This window comes from Onychomys torridus, chromosome 2 (genome assembly GCF_903995425.1).
Source record: "Onychomys torridus chromosome 2, mOncTor1.1, whole genome shotgun sequence".
Lineage (NCBI taxonomy): Eukaryota > Metazoa > Chordata > Mammalia > Rodentia > Cricetidae > Onychomys > Onychomys torridus.
In genome coordinates, this window is record NC_050444.1 from 21027162 (window position 1) to 21050922 (window position 23761).

General features: G+C 35.0%; 2 protein-coding genes across 9 annotated transcripts in view; one reads left to right on the plus strand and one right to left on the minus strand.

The window, feature by feature from the left end:
• The window catches only part of Rmdn1 (regulator of microtubule dynamics 1), a 29668-nt gene extending 24705 nt beyond the window's left edge, over positions 1–4963 (plus strand). Inside the window, exons 7-10 of the mRNA XM_036177715.1 lie at positions 133–220; positions 1424–1454; positions 3361–3494; positions 4120–4963. Coding sequence (XP_036033608.1) covers positions 133–220; positions 1424–1454; positions 3361–3494; positions 4120–4158 — 292 coding nt within the window. The 3' untranslated portion in view covers positions 4159–4963. The remainder of the gene's footprint in view (positions 1–132; positions 221–1423; positions 1455–3360; positions 3495–4119) is intronic.
• A 1913-nt stretch (positions 4964–6876) lies between these two features.
• Positions 6877–23761, minus strand: part of Wwp1 (WW domain containing E3 ubiquitin protein ligase 1) — a 116388-nt gene continuing 99503 nt past the window's right edge. For 7 of the 8 annotated variants that reach the window (XM_036177718.1, XM_036177717.1, XM_036177719.1 and 4 more), the window contains 5 exons: positions 23074–23194; positions 21151–21255; positions 17587–17683; positions 16719–16791; positions 6877–10357 (listed from right to left, as the gene is read on the minus strand). In XM_036177718.1, coding sequence (XP_036033611.1) covers positions 10258–10357; positions 16719–16791; positions 17587–17683; positions 21151–21255; positions 23074–23194 — 496 coding nt within the window. In that variant the 3' untranslated portion in view covers positions 6877–10257. Of the gene's footprint in view, positions 10358–10400; positions 10816–16718; positions 16792–17586; positions 17684–21150; positions 21256–23073; positions 23195–23761 lie in introns of those variants that run through there. The other variant, XM_036177722.1, reaches the window with a different exon arrangement.

Consider the following 23761-nt stretch of genomic DNA (forward strand, 5'->3'; position numbering starts at 1 on the left):
ACGTATCATGTAAAGTTCCAATTATTTAAAAATATAATAGAGGATTCCTTTTATAATTCTATTAAAATGTTTGGTTCTCTGGGTAAAAATGGTACAATTTGAATGTGTAATGCTATCCTTCTTTCCCTGTAGGTGCTATACATTTGCTGAAATGCCTTGGTATCAAAGAAGAATTGCTAAAGTGCTGTTTGCAAATCCTCCTAGTTCCACCTATGAGGAGGTAGTATGATGTCCTTTGTTAAGTTAGTACCGATTTCTTAACTACAGTACCATTCTACAGTGTCCACACATATGGAGATCTGATTCTGATAGAAACTTGAGCAAGTTTCTAATGATCCAATTCAACAATATCACAAAGGCTTAATACTTACTGTCCAGGACTGGTGAGTGCTTTTTTTTTTTTTTTTTTTTTTTTGTCTTGTTTAGGTGAGTGGTTTAGGCTGATAATTCTGGTATATTGTCAGCTAAAGTAGCTCATGGGGAAAACAGACCTCCATTTTCTATTTGTAATCTATACCACATAGAAGTCATAAAATGAGAAAGAAATATAGTAATTGTTACCCAGTAAGTTTTAGATATTATACATAGCAAGTCATCTAGAGAAATGAAGAACATGTAAGAATTTATTTTTAAAAAGATTCTTGAGTGTGAAAGGCTCCTCATATTTTAAAGGCTGTTTGATTTTCCTATTAAAATAAAATCTGAAAAGAATTTGTACACAAGCTTTAAAGTCCACCCTTTGGATGCTGGGGTTTGAACCAGGATCTTACCCACTGACCTAACTTCCTAGCCTACTGAATGAAAATCTTAAGTTTATTTAATCACTTAATTTTCAAAATATAAGGAACTTGGCAGTTGAAACAAATTATCCTAGTATTTCTCCTATCATAGTAAGGAGTCTTTGTTGTTATTTGTTCCTAGGAATCTATGGTATACAATCAGATGTTAAGGAACCTGGTTTCTTTACATTCCCAGCCAAAGCCAAACCAAACCAAATACACACACACACACACACACACACACACACACATCAAAAAGTATAAGCAGTGAATGAATTCACCATTTAATCATATCTAGTTTGTATTAGAAGTGTGACTGTCATGACTTAAGAGAATGGTAGCAGCTGAATTCCACATGATCAGTTCCTTAACTTTGTGCCAGGATAGTCTGGTACAAACACTTAAGTAGCAACCGGGTAATTACAAGAAGTGATCTTCATTATTAAAATCATAGTTTTTGATGACTTAATAGTGTTATATTGAACCTATGTTAATCTCCCTACTGAACTTATTTCTTTTAATAATCATTTACTTTCTGACACCTTTAATATAAGAATAAATCTTAAAGAAAATGTGTTTTTTTCCCCCTCAGTTATTGAATCTAATTCTTTCCATTCTATGTTACTCTTTGTATTCTTTAACAGGCTCTGAAATACTTTCACAGGGCAGAACAAGGTGAAATAATTTTATTTCAACTATTTGAATAGTATTGTCTCGGTGTTGACTATGTCATGGAAAATTTTAAATCAAGATAAATATATATTTTGCTATATCTTTCTCATTGGGATAAAATTTAAAAGTTTTTATGTATGGGTATTTGACCTGCATGTGTGTCTGTGTACCATGTGTATGTCTGCTGTCCTTAAGAGACCAGAAGAGAAATCAAATGACTGAGTTTTAAGCAAATGCAGGTAATCATAGTTCTATCCAGGAAAAAGCAGGCTTTGTTTTTTTTTAAAAAACTATTGCCTGGTATGTGCTATGCATGTGTTCTATTACCAAGCTTCATCCCTGGCCTAAGAAAGCATGCTTGGAATAAAGAAAGGCCAAGGTTATTAAGAGGAAACTATGTGAAGTTAGAGCTGAGTGTGGTGTGCATGCCTGTTGTTACCACCAGCACTTAGGAGACTGAGGTAATGTGAAACTGAGTTACAATGAATTTTTCAGTTCCAGGCTTACCTGGACTACACAGCAGAATTCTCTCCCAAAAAATAAATAAATAAATAAATAAATAAATAAATAAATAAATAAATAAATAAAAATAAAACAGAATGTGAGAGGATTCTTTCATACTTACATTCATAGGCTTCTTAAAAAATATTTTTATTTAATATACATATTTATGGAGCATTGGTAATTAAGTATATTCATACATGAAGTAATTATCAAATCAAAAGTTATCTCCATCTCAAGCATATATCATCTTTGTATTGGGAAGTACTGGAGTCTTGTAAGTCTGAAAAATATGTAGTAAATTTTTTTTAAGATTTAATTAATTAATTAATTAATTAATTAATTAATTAATTTGTTATGTATACAGTGTTCTGCCTACACACCAGAAAAGGGCACCAGATCTCATTACAAGTGGTTGTGAGCCACCATGTTGTTGCTGGGAATTGAACTCATGACCTCTGGAAGAACCACCAGTGCTCTTAACCACTGAGCCATCTCTCCAGCCCCTATAGTAAATTGTTAAAAACATTTCCCTACTTTTGCAATCCCCTATCCAGCTTCTGGTAACCACTATTCTATTCTCACATTGGTAATCTTTGTACTTTTCAACCAAGAATATTCTCTACTTTATTTGTTAAAATCCTGTTCATCCTCCAAGATGTTTATCTATCAATTAGTTGTTGTCGTTTTTGTTTATTTGTTTGTTTTTTAAATGTGTCTTCTTATAGCACATAAGTTTTTATCTGGCAAAGCATTTAGTTGTGTTCATGTTTCTCTCTCTGTACATAAGTATAGGAGACATTTAACGAATAGATTAAATTTATATTAACCGTGACTTCATTCATGCATTCCCTCATTCACTGAACAAATGCACTAAGTGTATTACTTTCCCTACACTATTCTAGGCGATTGGAATACAATAAAGATGGGTGGTTTAAAAAGAAAATGGTTCTTATATAGCTCATGTTCTATCAGCATGAAGATACCATATAATAAATTCTTAAAGTGAGACATTGGTATAGAAATATATGGAGCCCATAAGTATATTCAACACATAATTAATCATCTTGGGGTGGTTTGTTTGTTTGTTTTGTGTTGTTTTTCGAGACAGAGTTTCTCTGTAGCTTTGGAGCCTGTCCTGGACTAGCTCTGTAGACCAGGCTGGCCTTGAACTCACAGAGATCCACCTGCCTCTGCCTCCTGAGTGCTGGGATTACAGGTGTATGCCACCACCGCTTGGCATATTAAGGTGGTTTTTGAAAGGTAACAATTGAACAAAATAATTATATTAGCCTAATCATTGTTTTACCACACAATTTTATTAGAATTTAGACCAAAAAATTTAAACCTATAAAAATAAAAATGCTATTTCTCTGGAGCTGACTTTGTTTCTCTTCCTTATGTACAGTGGATCCAAACTTCTACAGCAAAAACTTGCTGCTTTTAGGAAAGACATACTTGAAGCTAAACAACAAAAAGCTTGCTGCTTTCTGGCTGGTAAAAGCCAAGGGTTATCCAGCACACACAGAAGAAGATAAACAGGTAAAATATCTGTAATAAAGTAAGGCAGATAGGCTTTCATTGAGGCATTAGTAAATAAATGAACTGAGAACTTCTTTAAAAGCATAATTGTTTAAATGCATAGTATTGTGGAAAGTACAAGTACCCATTTGTTTATTTACCTTTACAGTTTAACATGAGAACCCTTTAGTTACTATCACCAAATGTTTGAAGTTGCTTGCTGCAGTGTAGAATTAATCGATGTGTATCTATTTTACATATATATATATATATATATATATACACACACACACACACACACACACACACACACATATGTATATATATGCATATGTGTGTGTGTGTATATATGATCAGATATGATTTCTAAAACGTAAGAGTCAACTTGGTCATAGATGCTTACCAGACACATACAAAGACCTGGTTCCATTTCTGACACTGGGGGAATGGACTTGGGGGCAGGCTATGGAAGGTAAAGAGAATGAACTAGAGTTCTCTTGGGGTCTCATCTAATCATCACTGTCCAGGGACCTTATTCATACCATGTCTTGTCTTTGTTATCTTGAAACTCCTAGAAACCAGTCTAATTAACAATTTTCAGATTTTGGCTGCACTATTTATATGTAATGTGTTTTTTTCACTTTAGATACAGACAGAAGCTGCTCAGTTGCTTACAGGTTTGTGACAAGAACTGAGAACTTTTTGGAGAAGGCAGCAATGTACCTAATACTTTGCACTTCATTCATTTATAAAGATGATGCATTAACCATAATGATTCTGTGGGTTTTTTCCCCCAGTTCATTGATGTGTGACCATTTTACACAATAAGTGTACAAAATTCTGGTTTTCTTCATAAGTAAATGGGTAAAAGAAACTGCCACATTGCCTTAAGAGTGGCAGTAATACACGTCTCTTGTTCATACAGACATTTTCAATTTGGAACACCAACAGGAAAAATGGTATGGGATATATAAGAATTGCTCACATCAAGATGAGAGGTTTTTGAAAGAAACCTTTGTGAATAGGTGGCATATGAGGGAATGGTTTCCATGTTGTAACTGACTGAAAGTTGGCTATCTTAGAGAAAAGGAAAAACAGGAGTTAGGTGTTTATGATGTTGTAGGTTCCTAGCATAAAGAACTTAAGTGATGTGTCATAGGAGACAGCCCAGATAAAGAAAAATACTGTGGAATGATTTTCCTTTTTAAAATGTGTTATAGCTTCATGTATGGGTTGAATTTGTCACCTGACAAATTGCAATCCTTTATAGAATGGAGGGACACAGACTTCAGGGTGAGAAGGAAATAGATGTATTTAACAGGCAAGGTGCTGTCACTTCAGTCTGAGGCACCACCACAGCAAACTTAACATTTTGTAACACCTGAAACTTGAATGCCACTTACACTAAATAAATGTGAGACTGTGTATAAGTCTATTTTCTCCAAAAGACATGAGAAGTGTAATGTTTTAATAAATTCCAGCAAAATGTGTAGGTGTGTGCTGTTCCTGTTTTACCATGTAAACTTTCAAACAAACATTGGAAATACATCCTGTACTTGGATTTAAGGTGTTAATACATTGCTATATCATATTTATATATGTATATACTATTCATATATAATGGATTTTTAAACCTTTGATATCATACCCTTATCTCAGCTGCTTTTCAGAATAAGTACACCTTCCAAAACAAATATATCACCACACCTAGTACATTACTTCGTAACAAGGCATACTCAGATTTCCTTAACTGTCCAAAAAAACTGCTTTTTGAGACAAGAATTTGATTTGCAGCAGACAGTTTTAGTACAGAAAATTTTTTTTCCCACATCTTACAATATAGACGTTTTGGAGAGGCCAATCCAGTTGTTATCAGCTGTCCTTCATTCCAAATCACCCTCTGAGAATCCATGTTTCATCTTGTCTTCTGGACTCCAGTTAATTATATTCAGTCTTCTTTGGCTTTCATATTCATGACTTTGAAATTAACTTGTTTCATTTTCTAATTTCATTTCCATTTTTGACACATTGTGTTTTGCTTAAAAACATGATAATTGTCTTCATTCGCATGTTTTTGGATTTGGGTTTTTTGTTTTGTTTTATCTTTTTCTTCATTTTTTTTCCCTTCTTGACTTTTGTTAGCAGCCACTTCATATCTTCAGTAATTGTTGAGTTATGAACTTTAGCTACTTTTCATATTCACATTAGTATATTATGCTAAAGAATTTAAATTTTTTACATTATATCCAGGTCCTTGTACTTCTTAAATAAGGGCTTTTTTCTTTCTTTTTCTTTCTTTTTTTTTTTTTTAAACCAGATATGTATCCTGGCTGCTTCTGTGAGTTTACCCCTTAGAATGGCTTTTTTAGTGAATTTTTGTTGCCACCTCAAAAGTCCTGGAATCAATCCCTAGTACTCACACACAAAAAATTCTGGAGAGTTCTTTTTGTGAAACAAGGTATTTTCCAGTAATGAAGACTTTTGTTGATTAGAGGATCTATCTTCTGATGCTTTATAGACCTTCTTTATTTTAAAATAATTAAGATTCACAAGAAATTATATAATATAGTACAAGCAGGTACTGAATACCCCTGTTCCTATTTGCCCTTGAGTGTCATGTAACTATGGTTTTAAAACAAACTAAGAAACATACTGGTATGATCTGTAGATCTTAATTCAGATTTTACGACTTCTAGATGTCCTCACTTTATGTCTAGTTCTCAGTAACTTTATTATACAAATTTTTATAACTACCACCACAGACAAGATACATACTTGTTTTACTCAGACATCCAGTGCTCTGTATAGCCACAATCAGCAACTTTCAGTTCCTCTTATATTCCTGATACACCCTACAGCTAATCTGCTATACATTTGTCATTTCAAGACTCTTAGGAAAATGAAACTTCTGGAATATAATCTTTGGAGATTGTGCCTTTTCACTTAGCCAGATCATATACTCTTATCCATCTGTTGAAGGTATTTAATTTTTTCTGGTTATTGGCTATTAAAACTAAAGCTGTTTTACATTCATGTTTATTGTGGCATTGTTCACAAACAAGTTATGGAATCAGTGTAGATGTCTATCAAGTGAACAAAGAAAATGTATATATTAACAAACCAGTTTTATTAAGCCATAAAGTGAAATTACCTCATTTGCAGCCAAAAGGATGGAATTGAAGATGATCTTGTTAAGCCTATATAAGCTCAGATGGATACTGCATGTGGATCCAAATTAAACAAACAAACAAATAACATGAAAGTAGAAGGCAGATTACTTGGGAAGAGGAAGGAGGTGATGGTGAGCTGGACATGTCAGAGCACATGTGAAAATGTCACAGTGAAACCCATTATTTTGTATAGTGAATATATACTAATAAAATTTTAAAGCTGTTATGACCTATTTTTTTTTTTTTTTTTTATATATTTGTTTTCCTACATGGGATAAATGACCAGGAAGACACAAGATTCTATGTATTTTCTAAGTCCTTGTTTTTACTTTCAGGAGCCTTATTCATAAGATTTTACCTTCGTTCTTGATGTGGGCCCAAGGGTGAGACTACTACTCAGAGAATACACCCTTTAATGCCATTATCTCTCTTTCCTGTAAAATTCCCATCTGACTCCGTGTGCATTCCAGACCTCACTTTGTTTGAGAAGGTTAATTTCCCCATGCACATAGTTTGTTGTATTCTATATGCTAACATACTACAGACATAGCAGTGGGTGATTTCCTCTCCTTAACTGTGTCTCCTACCTTTGAGGACTGTATAAAACCTGAATTTGGATTTGTTTATTGGTAGTGCAGTGGCTAGGGGAGCATAGGCCTTTGAGCACACCAGGGAAAAGCTGGAGGTCTTTTTGGTTATTTTGTTGTCCCCTTTCCCCTCATATTCGGCAGTGAACCTGTAGTCACTTCTTGATAACAAAATACTCCCAGTGTGAACCATCAACAGGCAATGGATGCTACAACATAGCTTGTCAGATTTGTCTCATTTTTAAAAAGGTATACTGAAAAAAAAAAAAACGCCAAGTTAACCACAAGGACCAAGAGAATAAATAGTTCATGAGAAAAACATAGAATTACTACTTTAAAAAGAAATACTATCATCACTTTAGTTGCATTCTCCTTGGTTGAATTTTGGAGTAGAGCTTTTAGAATTTAGGACATAGCAATTTTAGATTTATGTCAAATTCCCAGGTGACATTAAACGTGATCTCTATGTTCAACAGATTAAGAAGTAGGGCATGTTACAGGAGAACTTTTATTTCGCATTTCAATAACTGATTTGTTTTGCTTCTTCATTGTTTACTAGATTATGTTAATGTTTAAATGTTAGGACACAATAAGCCTACAATAAACTACATTTGTTTGGCCTCAGCTTACTGAGAATACTGTAGTGCAGGAAACATGACTAGCCACAGGGCAAGGTTAGGCCTGGTTCCAGAAAATGAACATGTAGCAATAATGTAGCAGGAGCATCTACATGGTTCTCCAAGAACCAGAGTCTCCTAAAGAGACAGCTCAGGGCATACAATTGTAAGAGTTTTCAGATTCAGGGAAACTCCATTACCGCTCCCTAGTATATATCAGGAGCTTTCTCAGTTCAGAAGCAGCTTACTCTTAGGGTCTTTGCAACCCCAAACAAAAGCAAGGTTGTCTGGGAATTGAGTAGATATACGACACCTTATTTAGTTTTCAGGAGAACTGGGTGAAGTCAGCTGGAGGAAATAGTTACATTTTCATTTTCAACTGCCTAGAAAGTACAGAAAAGAAAAAAAAAAGGCAAGGACAAAACAAAAAACCAAATAGCAGTTTCTTTCCCCAAAGATAGCTGGCCGAGTTGAGTGGTAAAATTGTTTTAAGCCTATGACCCATTCCCTTGGCTCAATTTATTGGTGATATTGGGAACCATCACTATTATAATGTATTATTAGCCCATCTCTGAGTCTCCCACATCTCCCATTTTGTTATGACTGTGTAGTGGGTCCAGTTCAGAATAGGGATGGGAAGGAGAGAAGACAGGAAGTGAACCACATCTCTTTGATTTTTATGTCCACTACTGAGAAGATAAGAGAAGTCTATATGTCTTAAAAATATAACTGCATACGAAAGATTGACAGGCCTGATGAGGTCTGCAAACTAGTCTTCACCAGAAAACTGGATTGGTCTTATGGGCTGTTACCAGTGTGAAGTAACAAAAAGGACCAGCTCCCTGAAATCCCACCTGAAAGCCACCTTGAACCATGTCTGCAAAATGATAGTCTCAAATACTTCCACTGAATGAAAGCCAATACTTTCGATCATAGCAAGTTTATTATTTTACAGAATAATTTATGCATACTTTAAGAATGGCCAACCTCTACTATATAACTTGTCATATATTAGGATTAAAAAAAATTCTTTAAGCTTGAAAATAACCAGATTTTCTGTAGTTTATCAACTAAGAAAATTACTGGTTTTATTTTTTTCTTTTTGAATTTTGAATAAAACTGAAGAACATAATCTAAATATGTAGAAAAATAAAATCTTGGCAAAACTAAACTAGTGAGTAGAAGTTGTAATTCTAAGTGAACTTCATAGTTACAAAATTTTAAGTTAATGAACTTCGAAGTGCATATTGAAAGGATAAAAATGGAAAATATTTTTATATTAATTAGGAAGCCCAGTTTGCTAAAAGTAGCAATATCATTTATATTAGATTTTAATTTTTTCTATACACCATGAATGCCCTCATAATGAAAATCAGTGTTATTTGGAGACAACTTGAACTATATAAAATGGGCACGAAGGATTTTTTTAATGTACCTACTGAATTTGGAAACAAGTTTCATGAATTTTAAAGGAAGGGGGATATTTAGACACTAATAGAAAATTCTTATTGTGAATATTTAAATACTTATGCAGCTTTTTGATCCATTTAGTTTAATTACATCCTAATTTCATAAAACTAAACCTTGAGCACAAAAGCATCAAAGTTCAGTACCTTTATATATCCCTAAGTATTAAACTATCAATTTATTATTAATTAAATTTGAAGCACATTACAAGTTTAAAAATGTTAAGTACAGAAATGCCTGATTCTTTGAAATTCCACAAATATCCAGCATCCCAAAGTAACATGTAAATAGACCTCTGCTGCTCACCAAATCAATTCCAGCTGCTCCTAGACACTACTGGATCTATTACATTTCTTCTGTGTTTACTGATATAACGATGATGGGAAATTTTTATCTATTTATTTAGAACTCGGTAAGTTGAAGTACTTGTCTTCAGAAAAGCCAGCAGCATTTTGAAAATACACTTAAAGACTTGGCCTAATCCCTACATACCTTCCTGAACAGTCATGCAACTAAACACAACCAGATGTCACCTAGGGAGAAGAACATGGAACATTTGCACTTTTCCCCTGGATAACAGAAACAAGGCAAAGCAAATTCAGAGCTTTTTGAGTGAATGGCTGCCAAGTTTAGTACACCTGGTGCTCTATAAAACTAGAGCCACTGTCATATGCTTATATAGATATATACTTCTTAATAAATTCTCTTGCTTCAAAATTTAAGAATGATCTTTTTCCTGGTCAGTCATTTCAAGGGAACAATAAATAAAGTAGAAAATGATGAAATGTTTTGCATATTTCTGTGGAAGAACGGAAAACATTGATACTTTGAGAGATTCAGAAAATTAACTGTACAGAATGAACAGCTTATATACACTATCTGTGCAATTTTTCTTGGCTGGGGTATTTAAATGCAAGAGCTCCTCCAAGACAAGAAGCCACATTCATTCTTGTCCAAATCCCTCTGTCTCTTCTATTGCAAAAAGAAGTTTTTCCTTTAGTTGTTCATAACTCTTATATGGTGGTAGATCCAAGCGATTAAAACTGAACAAAAACAAAAACAAAATCAGACGTTTTCAATAAAATAAACTGAAGAGATTTTTAATACAGTATTCTTAAACAGCACATTGAAACCTTGAATATTATGTATGTAAAAATTTTGCAAAAGGTATCCTAACATTTTAATATAATTAGCATATTAACTAACGCATCTAAGTTTCATAGAGGAATCTATTCAACTTTAAGACATAAAAATCTATATATTTGCCGATGAATAATGGAATTACAAATAATATCAATATGTATGAAGACTAGATTAAAAATGGGTTTCCTTTTGCTATTCCTGTGTTATGACAAAATCATGAGTCCACATAACTTTCCTTAGGTTAAGAACTAATTTCATCCATTCATTATTTTCTGAGAAATTTTGTGTGCAAGATGTCCCAGTAGCTGGTAATACAGTGATGAAAATGCTCAGTCCGTTCTCTCATGGAAGTTAAGTTCTGAGTAGAGACAGTCAAAATAGATACATATTTGTCTCCTTTAATAATCCTACCATATTAAATTCTATAAAAACTGACTATTTTCTAGTCCTTCCAAGATCAATTCTTTTCTGAGACTGAGTGATGAAAAGAAAAACATTGAAACTAAAAAAGAATAATATTCCATTTCTAAAATATATGACTAATTTCATTAGACTCAAGTATCCATGGTTTTGACAGCTTAGTGAACATCCAGGAAAGAGTCAAAACCTTTCTATACCTTCATTTTTTTTGTAAACACTTATCATTTGTTCTTGCCCCCAACCATGCAAGTTAGGAAAGGCGATAACTAAGAGTCTTGAGGAAAAGGCAGCTAATTTCAACAGTTATGAAAACCATCATTAACATTCTAGTTTATTCATACTATAAAACAAATATATTGATGGTAGCAATTTAGACTTTATATGATTGCCTTTCATTTTAAACTATGCTCCAAGAAAGAAAGAAAGACTCTTAATGGTAACTGAGGTTAGGAAAACAACAAAAAACCCTTTTTCAATATACTCCTATACCAAAACAATACTTCACATACCCTTTGCCAAATTCTGTCATTCTACTATTTTTTCCTCCTGATCATTTTTGTTGTCATTATACATTTTCTGGACCATTAAGAATTTGTCGCTCTGCTTACTTTCCATCCACTTCCTTTCTTCACCCCCTATGTTGCTTTACATCACTGCCTGAGTCACTTTGCAAAAAAGACACACTAGCTTAGACCAATCTTAGAAACCTTTTACTACTAAATCTGCAGAAGATGTAGAATGACTGATGGAAGCCTAATAACTTAGTTTATGCTTTTTAACATAATACATGCTTTTTTCTAGTCACATCCTTTGGCCTAGAATACCCTTACATGTGAAAGTCTCATCTGTTCACCAATAATCACCCTAAATGCTAGAGCTTCTAAGATGTTTATCTATAGCATCTTACATCGCTCTTTATTTCGATTTTAGCATTCTTATTATGACTTACAGTTTTCCCCCCATTAGATTAAGTGCAGAGTCATCTCTGAATTACTAGTAAATACTTAATTTAGGAAATGTTAAGCTGAATAACAGACAACAATGGATTATGTGAAAATGCTCCAAAGAGTTTCAAGACAGTGGCCATTATGTTTGTGCTGCTTCATAAAGGACAGAGACATATTAATAAAATACACTCATTTTTTTAAATTGGGCACTGATTATGTAAATATCAAAGTACTGGTTTTTAGGTCTGGCTTTGAGTCTGATGTACTCAAAGTAGAATAAATCAAATTTGCTACTTGTACAAATCTGTAAAAAGGGAAGAGACTTGCCCATGTATTTTCCATGTAAACTGAAAAATTAAATGCTTATTATTTATTGACTCTGTAACTAGGAAACCAAAGCCGCTACCTCACTATGAAGATGATACTAGTAGGACTCCATAAGTAATAATGCCCCATCTTACTGAGAGTCATTAAGGCTAACTATATTACTGATGAGATCACCATTTACCTTAGTCATTGTTATTAATCAAAATCTTTCTGATCACCTATTTTTTATCCAAATGCTCATCAGAATACTCATTTGTATTGTCCCTTGTTTGAATTAAATCCCAATCCTATCTCAGACTTTCGGGTCTGGTCTGAGTTTCTGATTCATGGCTTTTAGTCTCTTATAGTCTTAACTCTTCATCTCTTATCATAAGTGAAATCCAACAAGGTGAAAAATGTCATTTCCTCTGAAGACAATCAGTAAAAGTGTTCCTTTTCTGATGCACACCCAGTTCATCAGCTACATGTTCTTGGTTGTGTTTCATTCATTTAAAGCTTTGGTTTAGAGGACTGACTTCATAGTATTTACATGTAGATGAAAACAGATTTAGAGGACTTACTTCATAGTATTTACATATAGATGAAAACAATGTCATGGTCTCCCACTTCCTTGTCCTTCTCACTCTTTAGTTATCTGTTGCTCTATTTTCTTCAGTTACTGACCTCAGGATCTTATCTTTAATAGTATCACCACCAATGAAGAACATTTCTTACTTAATAGTGTTTTCTTAATTGTGTCTTTTAAGTTTATTTCAATGAAAACGCAAGCCTGTTAAGCCAATACTCTTTTACCACCAAACCAAAATTATACTAAGAGGATATAAACAACTTTAAGCAGATTAAAACAGTAACCAGCGTTGCACAATTAAAAAAAAAAAGTTTTAAATGGACTCACTAATAAGTGCCACCAGCCTTTTAAAGAAAGCTAAAACTAGCACTCCTCAAAACATTGCACAAGATAGAAAAGGAAGGCATTTACTACATTCATTTTATGAGGCTAGTATTACCCTAGTACCCAAAGTAGATAAGCAAAGAGAAAATTACCGGCCATTATCCCCGATAAACACTGATGTAACAGTTTTCGAGAAAATACTAGTGAATCAAATTCAAGAGCACACCAAAAAGATCATTCATGAAGCTGGAAAGATGGCTCAACAGTAAAGAACACTCACTGTTCAATCTTCCAAAGGACCCAGATTCATGTCCTAGCACCCACACAGTGCCTCACAACCAACTGTAACTCCAGTTCCTAGGGATCCAAAGCCTGACCTCCAGTGGCACAGATATGGAGTACAGACATGCATACAGGCAAAACACTCGTGCATATAAAATGGAAAGAAAAAATATTCACCATGATTGAGTTTCATTTCAGAAATTCAAGAACAGTACAAAATATACAAAATACCTCATAGAATTACACACAGATCAGAAATCACCTTATCATATCAACAGATGTAGAAAAGGCCTTTGATAAGAGAACAACCCCTCAAGATAAAAGCCCTGAAAAATCCAAGAGTTATATAAAAAAGGACATATACAACACCTATAATCAACATTATGGTAAGCAGGAAAATAAACAAAATCAAAGCATTTTCACTAACCCAGGAAAAGAAAGAATGTCTAATTTCTCAACTCTTAGAGTTCTTTTAGTCTTAACTAGAGCAATAACAGATGGAAACAAAAAGGAAAGGAAGAAGTCAAGTACCTTTAGTTGCACAGTATCATTCTATATGTCAGATACTATAAACTCCACCAGATTTTTAGAACTAACAAGCACTTCGAAAGTAGCAAGACACAAAGTCGACATATAAAAATTGGTTAGCTTTTTTATACCCCTAGAATGAACTTGGCAAGAATGAACTTAAGCAAGAAGTTCTATCCACAATAGTTCTGAAACAAAACAGAATCCCACTAATGAATAAAGTTAGCCATAAAAGTGAAAGACCTCTACCTTGACATCATTAAAACTACTCAAGATAAAAACAGAAGACACCAAAAGAGGGAAAGAACACTTACACTCATGGATTAGTAGGATTAATATGACTATATTACTGAAAGAAATCTACATTCAATGCAGTCTCCAATGACATTCTCACAGACATAGAAAACTAAGTCTTAAAATTCATATGAAAACAGTTATGTCATCCCATAGGTTTGTACCTAAAAGACTCTAAATAACATGCCACAGTGATTCTTACAGTCTATGTTTCAAAAGATGCCAAAGAGAAAGAAAAGCAATACTGAGCAAAGAGAACAATGCTGGAAATATTACCTTACCCAATTTCAAGTTATACTAGAAAACCAAAGAAACAAAACAGATAGATCAATTCAATAAAATAAAGGTCCCAGAAACAGCTAAAGCCATTTGACTTTTGACAAAGATTCCAAAAATACACACTAGAAAAAAAAAAGATACCTTCTTCAACAAACAGTGCTGGAAAATGGGTGTCCATGTGTAAAAATATAAAACTAGATTACTATTTCTCATCCTTTACCTATAGTCAATTTAAGATGTATCAAATATCATAATGTAATACTTGAAACAGCTAGAAGAAAACCTAGGAAAAATACAACAAATATAGAGGATTCTCCGAAAAGGAGTCCTATATCAGGAAATGAAACCAAGAACTGATAAACAGGTTTGCATGAAATTACAAAACTTCAGCACTGTGCAAAAAGAACAAATGAGTGAGCAGACAGCCTAGAGTGTAGGGCAAGAATCTGCCAGCTATACATTTGATAAAGGACTAATGACAAGAGGACTAATATCTATAACAAGAACTAAAAATACTAAATACCAAAAGCCAAGCAAACCAAATGGACTAATGAAATGAACAGGCAGTCCTCAAAACAAAGAAACAGCCAATTAATATGAAAAAGAAATGTTCATTGTCCTTAGTCATCAGGGAAATACAATCTAAACTACAATGAGATTTCACATCATCCCAGTCAGATGGCTATCATGAAAAAAAAAAAAAAAAAAGGACACACATTCTGGTGAAGATGTGAGGAAGACATAACCCTATGTACTGCTGGTGAAAATGTAGATAATCTATCTGCTATGGAAGTCAGTGTGGAGAGTTCTCAAAAACTTGAAGTAGAACTTCCACATGATGATACAGTTATGCCATCCCTAGGTATGTACCTAAAGAACTCTAAATCAACATGCCACAATAATTCTTACAGTCTCTCTTTCAACAGTATTCACAAAGGCAAGCTATGCTATCAGCCTACAGGTCTTGAAACAGATGAATGGACAAAGAAAATGGGATGCATATATAGACTAATAGTTTTATTCTGCCACAAAGAATAAAGTTATGTCATCCTCAAGAAAATATTCAAACAGATAATCATATTAAGCAAAGTAAGACTTAGAAAGACAAATATTATATGTTCTCTTCCATTTACATATCCTATATTATAATACATGTATATGGGACATAAAAGTAGATGCAAGACTATAAGAATGAATGGAAATAGTGGGAGATGAGATAAAGGAGGGAAAGAGGTTGGATTTAGCCAAATAAATGATATATTTACATGAAGATGTCTGTACTAAACCCATCACTATATACAATGAATACATGTTAATAAACTTGAATATTAATGTTAGAAAAGGCATATATTCAAACATCAGGATTTAATAAACAATGCTTAGTGCTTCACAAAGCACTGGCTTTACTTATTTTGATAAGCACATGTTCTTGAAGAGTATCAAAGAATAGCTTGGCATTCCTGCTTTTATTTGTCCTAAGGCACTACCAAGTTTTAACACTATTGTTTCTGTACATGTAAATACCAAGGCAACAAAAAGCCAAATCATGGCTTAGGATGAAAACAGCATTGAGCTCCTGAACTACTTATCATTTGTGGTTCGGACAATGTAACATTCCCCTGCATTCTCTTTCACTCACTTTTGTTATACCTTTACTAAATGATTTCTCTTAAATCTCATTATTTGTTATTTACAATTTTTAAGCCTTTAAATTTCCTTATAAGGAAGTCCAAATTACAGTAATAATATGGGCAAAATCATGTATTTCCAATTATGTTCATATTTTCTGACTCACTAAGTTCCAGTCACTTCAGTCAAATTTCAGTTCTTGATTCAGGGGTTTTGCTTTCTTCAGCATTTATTTTAAGAATAGTCTACTTTCCCTCATAGCATGCTATTTACTAAAGTTAAGTTAAATATTACCCTTTCCAAGGAATCTGGCTCACTATCACGTCCAAGCAACTCACACACTCCAATTGCTACAGTACTCTTTTCTCCTTTCAGCTATTTGTTATCTTTTCTGTCCTAAAAAGGCTCATAAAAATGCAAAGAGTAATTCCATCCTACTTGCTATATAATGGGTACTCTAAATATTCATTAAACCAATGGACATATTCTCAAGTATTTCTATTAAAGCTATACAATCTCATTCTAGAGTACTTAGTTACAGAACACTATATGATTCTGTCACAAAGTGTAATGAAGTAGCTATAATGGCTCTTACCTGGTAACAAACAAATAAACAAAAACCTCTCTGGCCCTCACCTTCCTGTTTAGGATTCTTAAACTTACCATGTATGGCTTCTTGGTAACCAGGTGTCTTTGCCAACTTTTTCAATACAAAACTTTTGAGGCCCATTACTTCCTAAATCAGGAACATAAGAGAAGAAAATATTTATCTGATGGTCCTTTAAATCTAACAGAAGCATGTCATATTGTTATATGAATGATATAGAGGAAACTAAAATTTTCATAATTATAGTCTACTTCTGAACTGAGAAGCTTTTCGGTGCTGCAGAGATAGTGAAGTAAGAATTACATCCCTGGAGAGAAAGGTAACTATTTTCACACAATCTTGCTTTCCTAGCAATGACCCTATGGAGTAAAGCAGTAGCTAGCTCTCTTTGATAACACTTTCATTATCTCACAGACTGTGGCGGTTTGAATGAGAATGGCCCCCCAGGCTCCTAGAATCAAATGCCTGGTCACAAGGGGTGGGATGGATGAGGAGGTGGGGCCTTTTTGGAGGAAGTGTGTCCCTGGACATGGGCTTTAAGGTTTTAAAAGCCCATAGTAGGCCCAGTGTCTTTCTCTTCCTGCTACCTGTGGATCAGAATGTAGAAATCTCAGCTACTCCTCCAGCACCATGTCTGCCTACATGCTGGCATGCTCCCCACCATGACAATGGACTAACTCTCTGAAACTGTGAGCAAGCCCCAATTAAATGCTTTCCTTTGGAAGAATTCCCATGGTCAGGGTGTCTCTTCAGGGTAGAACAGTGACCAAGACACAAATGCCTTTGGTATCCTTGATTTTTTTCCTATTGTAAAAACCTCACATATAGTCCAGAAAAAAATAGTCATTACATTTAAGTCTACTGTATGTCTAATAGCTATTACACAAACTAACTTCAGAGAAACTACAGTGAATCTGCACTTACCCATCAGCTCAGCAAATCCTCCTAGAGGTAAACGGCAGGTTCCAGTGACAAACTGCAAGAGTCGCATTCTTACTTCATTATCAGTCTCTTTCACAAACTGTATGACAAAATCAAATGTACTTTAATAAAAATAAGGGTCAGCATCCTATCAATAATGAACAGGAAATAGGTGAAAATGTTAAAAAAAGTGAACACTGACACTGACTCAAGTAATGCAACAAAAAGTGTAATACTACCACTTAGGTGCACTGTAGATCTCACATCAATTAACCCTCACAGTAACACTACAACCAGCCACTATCACAGCTATCATACAAATGGGAAATAAACAAGAAGCTTCAAAACCTTAAGTCACTTGCCTACAGTAATGTCTCTAAGAGGTACACTTGTTTCTTCCTGAGAGCTGGTGTTAAGCACTGTGACATGTGTTTCTCATTTACTTAGACGTCACAACAATCTATGAGGCAGCTGCAATCATTAGTATTCTCACCATACATGCAAGAAAAGGGAGGCCTATAGAGTTTAAGTAATTTGTCTCTTCAAACTGCTAAAAAGTAGAACATTTGAACTCTGGTCTCATTGAGCCCTAAACTACTGGTAAGCTATGTCAACTACTTCCTTTTAAGCTACAAAAACAAATGAACACTTCCCCACTGCTTTTCTCTGTGATATTTTCTGCTATTAAACATTTTACAAACTTTCTATGCCCTTCACTAATACCTGGAACACCAAAGATGTCTCCAAAATAGACATTTGCTGACAAGTTCTTTTGGAAGAGGAATATGAATGGCAAATAATGAATGGGTTGGTTCAAATATAATGAAGTCAGTAACTTAAAAGGGCAGTTTGAGAACAAAAAGGCTTCTTCAAATAGGAAATACACAGGAGGTGGCTAATTTTCATTACAGACTTGATTGGATTAATTAAAAGCCTAAAGCCTTAGTAAGGCACAAGCTTTGAATGTGTGTCTGAGGTGTTCCTGACAGCATTAAGTGAAGGAAGAAGACTCTCCCCTAAAGGTGGGAGGCACCATGCCAAGGGCTAAGTCCCAGGCTGAATAAAAAGAAATGGGAGCAGGCCATCTCTACTTCCTGATCTGCATACCTACGAACAAGCTTCCAAGGTCACTGCTGTAGCTGCTCTTAACATCATGCTTTGCTGTGATGGCTGGTACTCTTAAAACTGTGGGCCAAGAATTTGTCAAGACTTTGGTTGTGGTAACAAGAAAGTAGCTAATGTAACAATTTAGTTAAACATAAAACGCTTTGCTAATCCACATCGAAAACTTTGCACAGAATTGTGCTGAGGCACACAGTCCATTGTGGGGATATGAAAGCCAGCTCTAAACTAATGGCACTGTGTTTTCTGCCTGTCCAGAAATGAACTGCTCTATCTCAGTCATTAGAGTGCTCAGACCTCAGTAATGATTTACACAGGTTCACTGTGATGACTAAAAAAATGTAATACGGAGCCAGGCATCCCTGAAGGGCTGTTGACCTTTTGCTCTGGACATCTGGGAGATCCTAGTGGCCTGCACGTGTGGTAAGAACAGTCATGGGCTGTGAGGTATTGACAGCTGCCTTTGTTTCTGTAAAACCTGCTTGTTGCTATGGGAAAGAGGATGAAATGGTCTTTTTATTACTATATGGGGGGAAAGTAAACAACCGGGAAGTAAAACAATTTTCCTGCCCAGCTGTGGATTTCCTGGATAGTTGTGATACATGCCTTTCTGATGTTTGCCTTAAAACCACACCTTAAACCTGCCCCTTCTGCATGGCATACTGTTTGGTTCTAACACTGCCATCCTTCTGCTAGCAATAAGAATAAACTCATTTAATCTAAATTTGAATTGAATCTGTCTCTGGTTTTCCTAGTGGATTCAAATGCCACAATGCCATCAAGACACAGGAAACACATTTTATTACCAGCCTGACATAAACCTCACCATTTTACCTAAATCAAACAGTTCAGAAATACAAATACTTATTGGGTTTATATGACTTCAAGTTCCTAGGTTATTTAGACACACATGTCCAATGCAGGTCTTTAAAGTGTAAGGAGACAGGAAAGGGTGCAAAGGGGAAACACCTGTGCACACTGTCTAGTCTGCATTTCTGTATTTCATCTTGAAAGCAGACTTACTCCTGTGTAAATAGAAGAAACAGACACTAGTTTTTTTAAATGCTTTCTCAGCTTGGCCTCCAACTACTAAGCTCCTCTTCCCCTCCCTTCCTACCTTTCAGAGATGGTATATTCATATCCTATAGCACATACATACAGAAAATAAATGTTATAGTTCATTCAATCCTATCCTGGTAGACATTTGAGTTCTGTTAGCATACAATTATTGCATTAAGCACTTTGGTGTATGCCATTTTGTACATACTGATGAATATTTAAGACAGGTTCCCAGAAGGGTCTATATATTAAAATATAATGAACTAATGAGGATCATTCCTATAAAAAGAAGTACCTTTTGGAAAATCTCCCCATGATAATGTAATACCTAGCTTTTCACCTGAGTGTGAAAATAGCCAGAAGTCCAGTCGTTAAGTAAGTTGCTCACTTGAGTTATAGTAAGTAAAACAGTTATAGAAAGAATATCCCAGTATTAGAGATTTAAAATCCTCAACTTATAAAACAAAGCAAAACAAAATGTCTTATAAAATCTGCTTAGCCGGGTGGTGGTGGCACACGCCTTTAATCCCAGCACTCGGGAGGCAGAGGCAAGCGGATCTCTGTGAGTTCGAGGCCAGCCTGGCTACCAAGTGAGTTCCAGGAAAGGCGCAAAGCTACACAGAGAAATCCTGTCTCGAAAAACCAAAACAAAAAAAAAAAAAAAAAAAAAAAGAAAAAAGAAAAAGAAAAGAAAAAGAAAATGTGCTTAAATAGCTAGGTAGTGGTGACTCACACCTTTAATCCCAGCACTCGGGAGGCAGAAGCAGGTGGGTCTCTGTGAGTTCGAGGCCAACCTAATCTACAGATTGAGTTTCAGGACAGCTAGGGCTACACAGAGAAACCCTGTCTTTGGGGAAAAAAAAAAAAAAAGTGCTTAAATATTAGAATGGTGCACTTGGATGTTCTGCAACCTACCCGATCACAGTTTAAGCCAAAACATAGTAGGAAAAAATAGTCATTCTTGTGTATTACTGTCTAAATTATTCCAATTCTTTAGTAGATTATCACTTTCAGAAGAATTAAATACCCACATTGATAGAGTCTTTAAAAACATACACCTGGCAGCACTGGATGAGCTGACACAAGAGGAAAGCAAATTCAAGACCAGCCTGGGTTATCCAGGAAGACCCTATCTCAATGGACGGCCCAACAAATCCCCAAACCAGCCAGACAAAACCCACATGCCCTTTTCTGGAAACACAGAATTCATAGAACAGTTGTGATACCACTAAAGGCCAATCTTACTTCCATTTAGAAAATAGTGAGAGTTAGAAGGCAAAAACACAGGTCCAAACACTCTCAAAAATAAAAACTGCTTTAAGACCACATTTTTATGAGAAAATATTTTCTTCAAATGATTTGTCTCAAAAAAGATAAAGCAAATACCTGCCAAAACCAAATAATTTGCTTGCTGTTTCTTGTATAATGTCGGTAAACAGTGTTTCTCTGCCAGTCTGCCAAGTCAACCTCTTGCATGCCACACAGCATAACCTGGGAAAGAAGCACGCTATCAGCCACAACAAAGACTTGGGACCAGGGGAAGTTATTTGTTTGTATGTCTTTTTATTTATTTATAGGAGTTTCTGAAAATATATTTTGTGTAGAACAGTTTGTCCTGGTAGTTTCTGCCAGTGTGTTGGTGTTTTCTTTTCCCTCCTTCCCAAGGCAGGGTCTTACTATGTATTCCTGTTGGAAAGTAAGGGGTGGTGGAGCTCACCACATATACCCAGCTACCTTCAGCCCTAAAACTAATGGCAATCCTCCCAGTGCTAGGACTATAGGTATCTGCACCACGCCTAGCCTTTTTAATTCCTTAATAGTGAACAGAATTTTTACTTTTAAGGAAGTCAGGCTGTTTTCTTTACAGTGTTAAAAAAAAAATTCTCTGTAAACAACTTCTACCTATATTATGAATATTTATATTTACCTGCAGGTGTTTATATAAACACACATTTCATTTCCATAGGTAAGCACCTAATGGAATTTTGCTAGGGCATGAGGAAGACATACATTTAACATTGTAACCTGAGAAATTACCAACATTATCCAAAGTGGGATTTCATTTAGGCTACTATTCTCTTGTTTTATTTTAGGTTTTCATGTTTACAGTTAATATTCATTTAAAATTCATCTTTGTTTCTGGGTTGAGGTAGTGGCCAAAGTTAACTTTCTTTCACATGGATATCCAATTGCTTCAGCATTATTTGTTGAAAGGGGTTTCTCTTTTCCACTGAAAATAATTTGGCAATACATGTGCTCTGTTTCTAGATTTGCTTAGATGCCATAAATCAAAATGTATACATTTGAAATATGCTACACTGAGGACATTATGGTAGTGACATAAGCAGTCTTAAAAACACAAAGATGACATGATTTCATTTAAAGGAGATTTAAATAGTCAGAATAATAAAAATAAAATAGGGGAACATGAGGCTTTGTGCTTAATGTGTGTAGAGTTTCAATTTTTATAAGCTGGAAGAATTCCCAAGACTTCATATGATGTATAATGATGCAGTGATACTTAATATTATTGAACTGCATACTTAAAAATCACTGAAGTGGTAAGTTTTATATGTATTTTACCCTATATAAGCAAAACCACTTCTGATGCATGCCCATCCTTACATGCAGACAGGACAACTAAGAATTAATTTAAAAATCTCATCTTTCAGGTTAAGTCACTACTACAGTAAGATTCTTGAAACTGCCCTAAATTATTAACAGTGATCAAATCCTGTTTTATGAGCCTTAACAGGTGACACAGATTAATCATATTGTCCTTGTAACACCATTGATTTTTGTTGTTGTTGTTGTTGTTTGGTTACTCCAGACAGGGTTTCTCTGTGTAGTTTTAGTGTCTGTCCTGGATCTTGCTCTGCAGACCAGGCTGGTCTTGAACTCAGAGATCCGCCTGGCTCTGCCTCCTGAGTGCCAACACTGTCTGGCAACACCATTGTTCTTAAAACATCACAAAACATAAGACACACCCAATGCCAGCTACATTTAGAGAAATGAGAAAATTCAATATTATACTCAAATGTGTGTACCTTGTGAACAAGTATAAAAGAAGCCAAACATGGTGGATCAGCACTGGCACAAGACACCGACAGAGGCTGAAGCAGGAGGATCAGGATTTCAAGGCCAGTCTGAGCAGAAGCAGACCTGGTCTTAAACAAAGGAACAAACAACACTGACCAGGGAGAGGAGAGGTGAGGTGGGGGCGGGGTGGGAGGTGGAGACAGATGGAAGGACAACACAGGGATATTCCCTCATCAGCATTCCCTGCTATCAAATAAAAAGGAGCCTAACCTCCAATTCTTTTTCATCAAAGTACTGTAGCCACTGAAGGGGAACAACTTCATTAAACCCATCAAGGAAAGCTTTGGTCTGTTCTTGTACTCCTCGAGAAAAACGCCATTCTGTCATTAAACTGAAAATAAAGACAGTATTTGAAAATAGGTCATTTATATATGAAGCTAAAAGAAAATACACTAAGAAAGCCTTAAATTCCTTCTCTTTTTCAAAATATACTCCCCAAATGTATACACACAACAAGCATATATGCATGCAAGCATATGTGTGATTTTAGAGTTAACATGATTTTCCATTAACAAATTCATTCAACCTTTTTATTTTCATTTTTTGAGATTATAATTTAATTATAACATTTCTCCCTTCCCTTTCATCCCTCCAAATCCTCCCATATACCTCTCCCATATTCCAATAAAAGGAAAATACAGAAGAAATAACATTTCCTGACACATATGATCTACTACAATTATATAAAAAGTACATAGACAACTTAAATAGATCTATAAAAAGCAGTGCCGGCCTGTGGTGGCACACGCCTTTAATCCCAGCACTCGGGAGGCAGAGCCAGGCGGATCTCTGTGAGTTCGAGGCCAGCCTGGGCTACCAAGTGAGTTCCAGGAAAGGCGCAAAGCTACACAGAGAAAAACCCTGTCTCGAAAAACCAAAAAAAAAAAAAAGGCAGTGA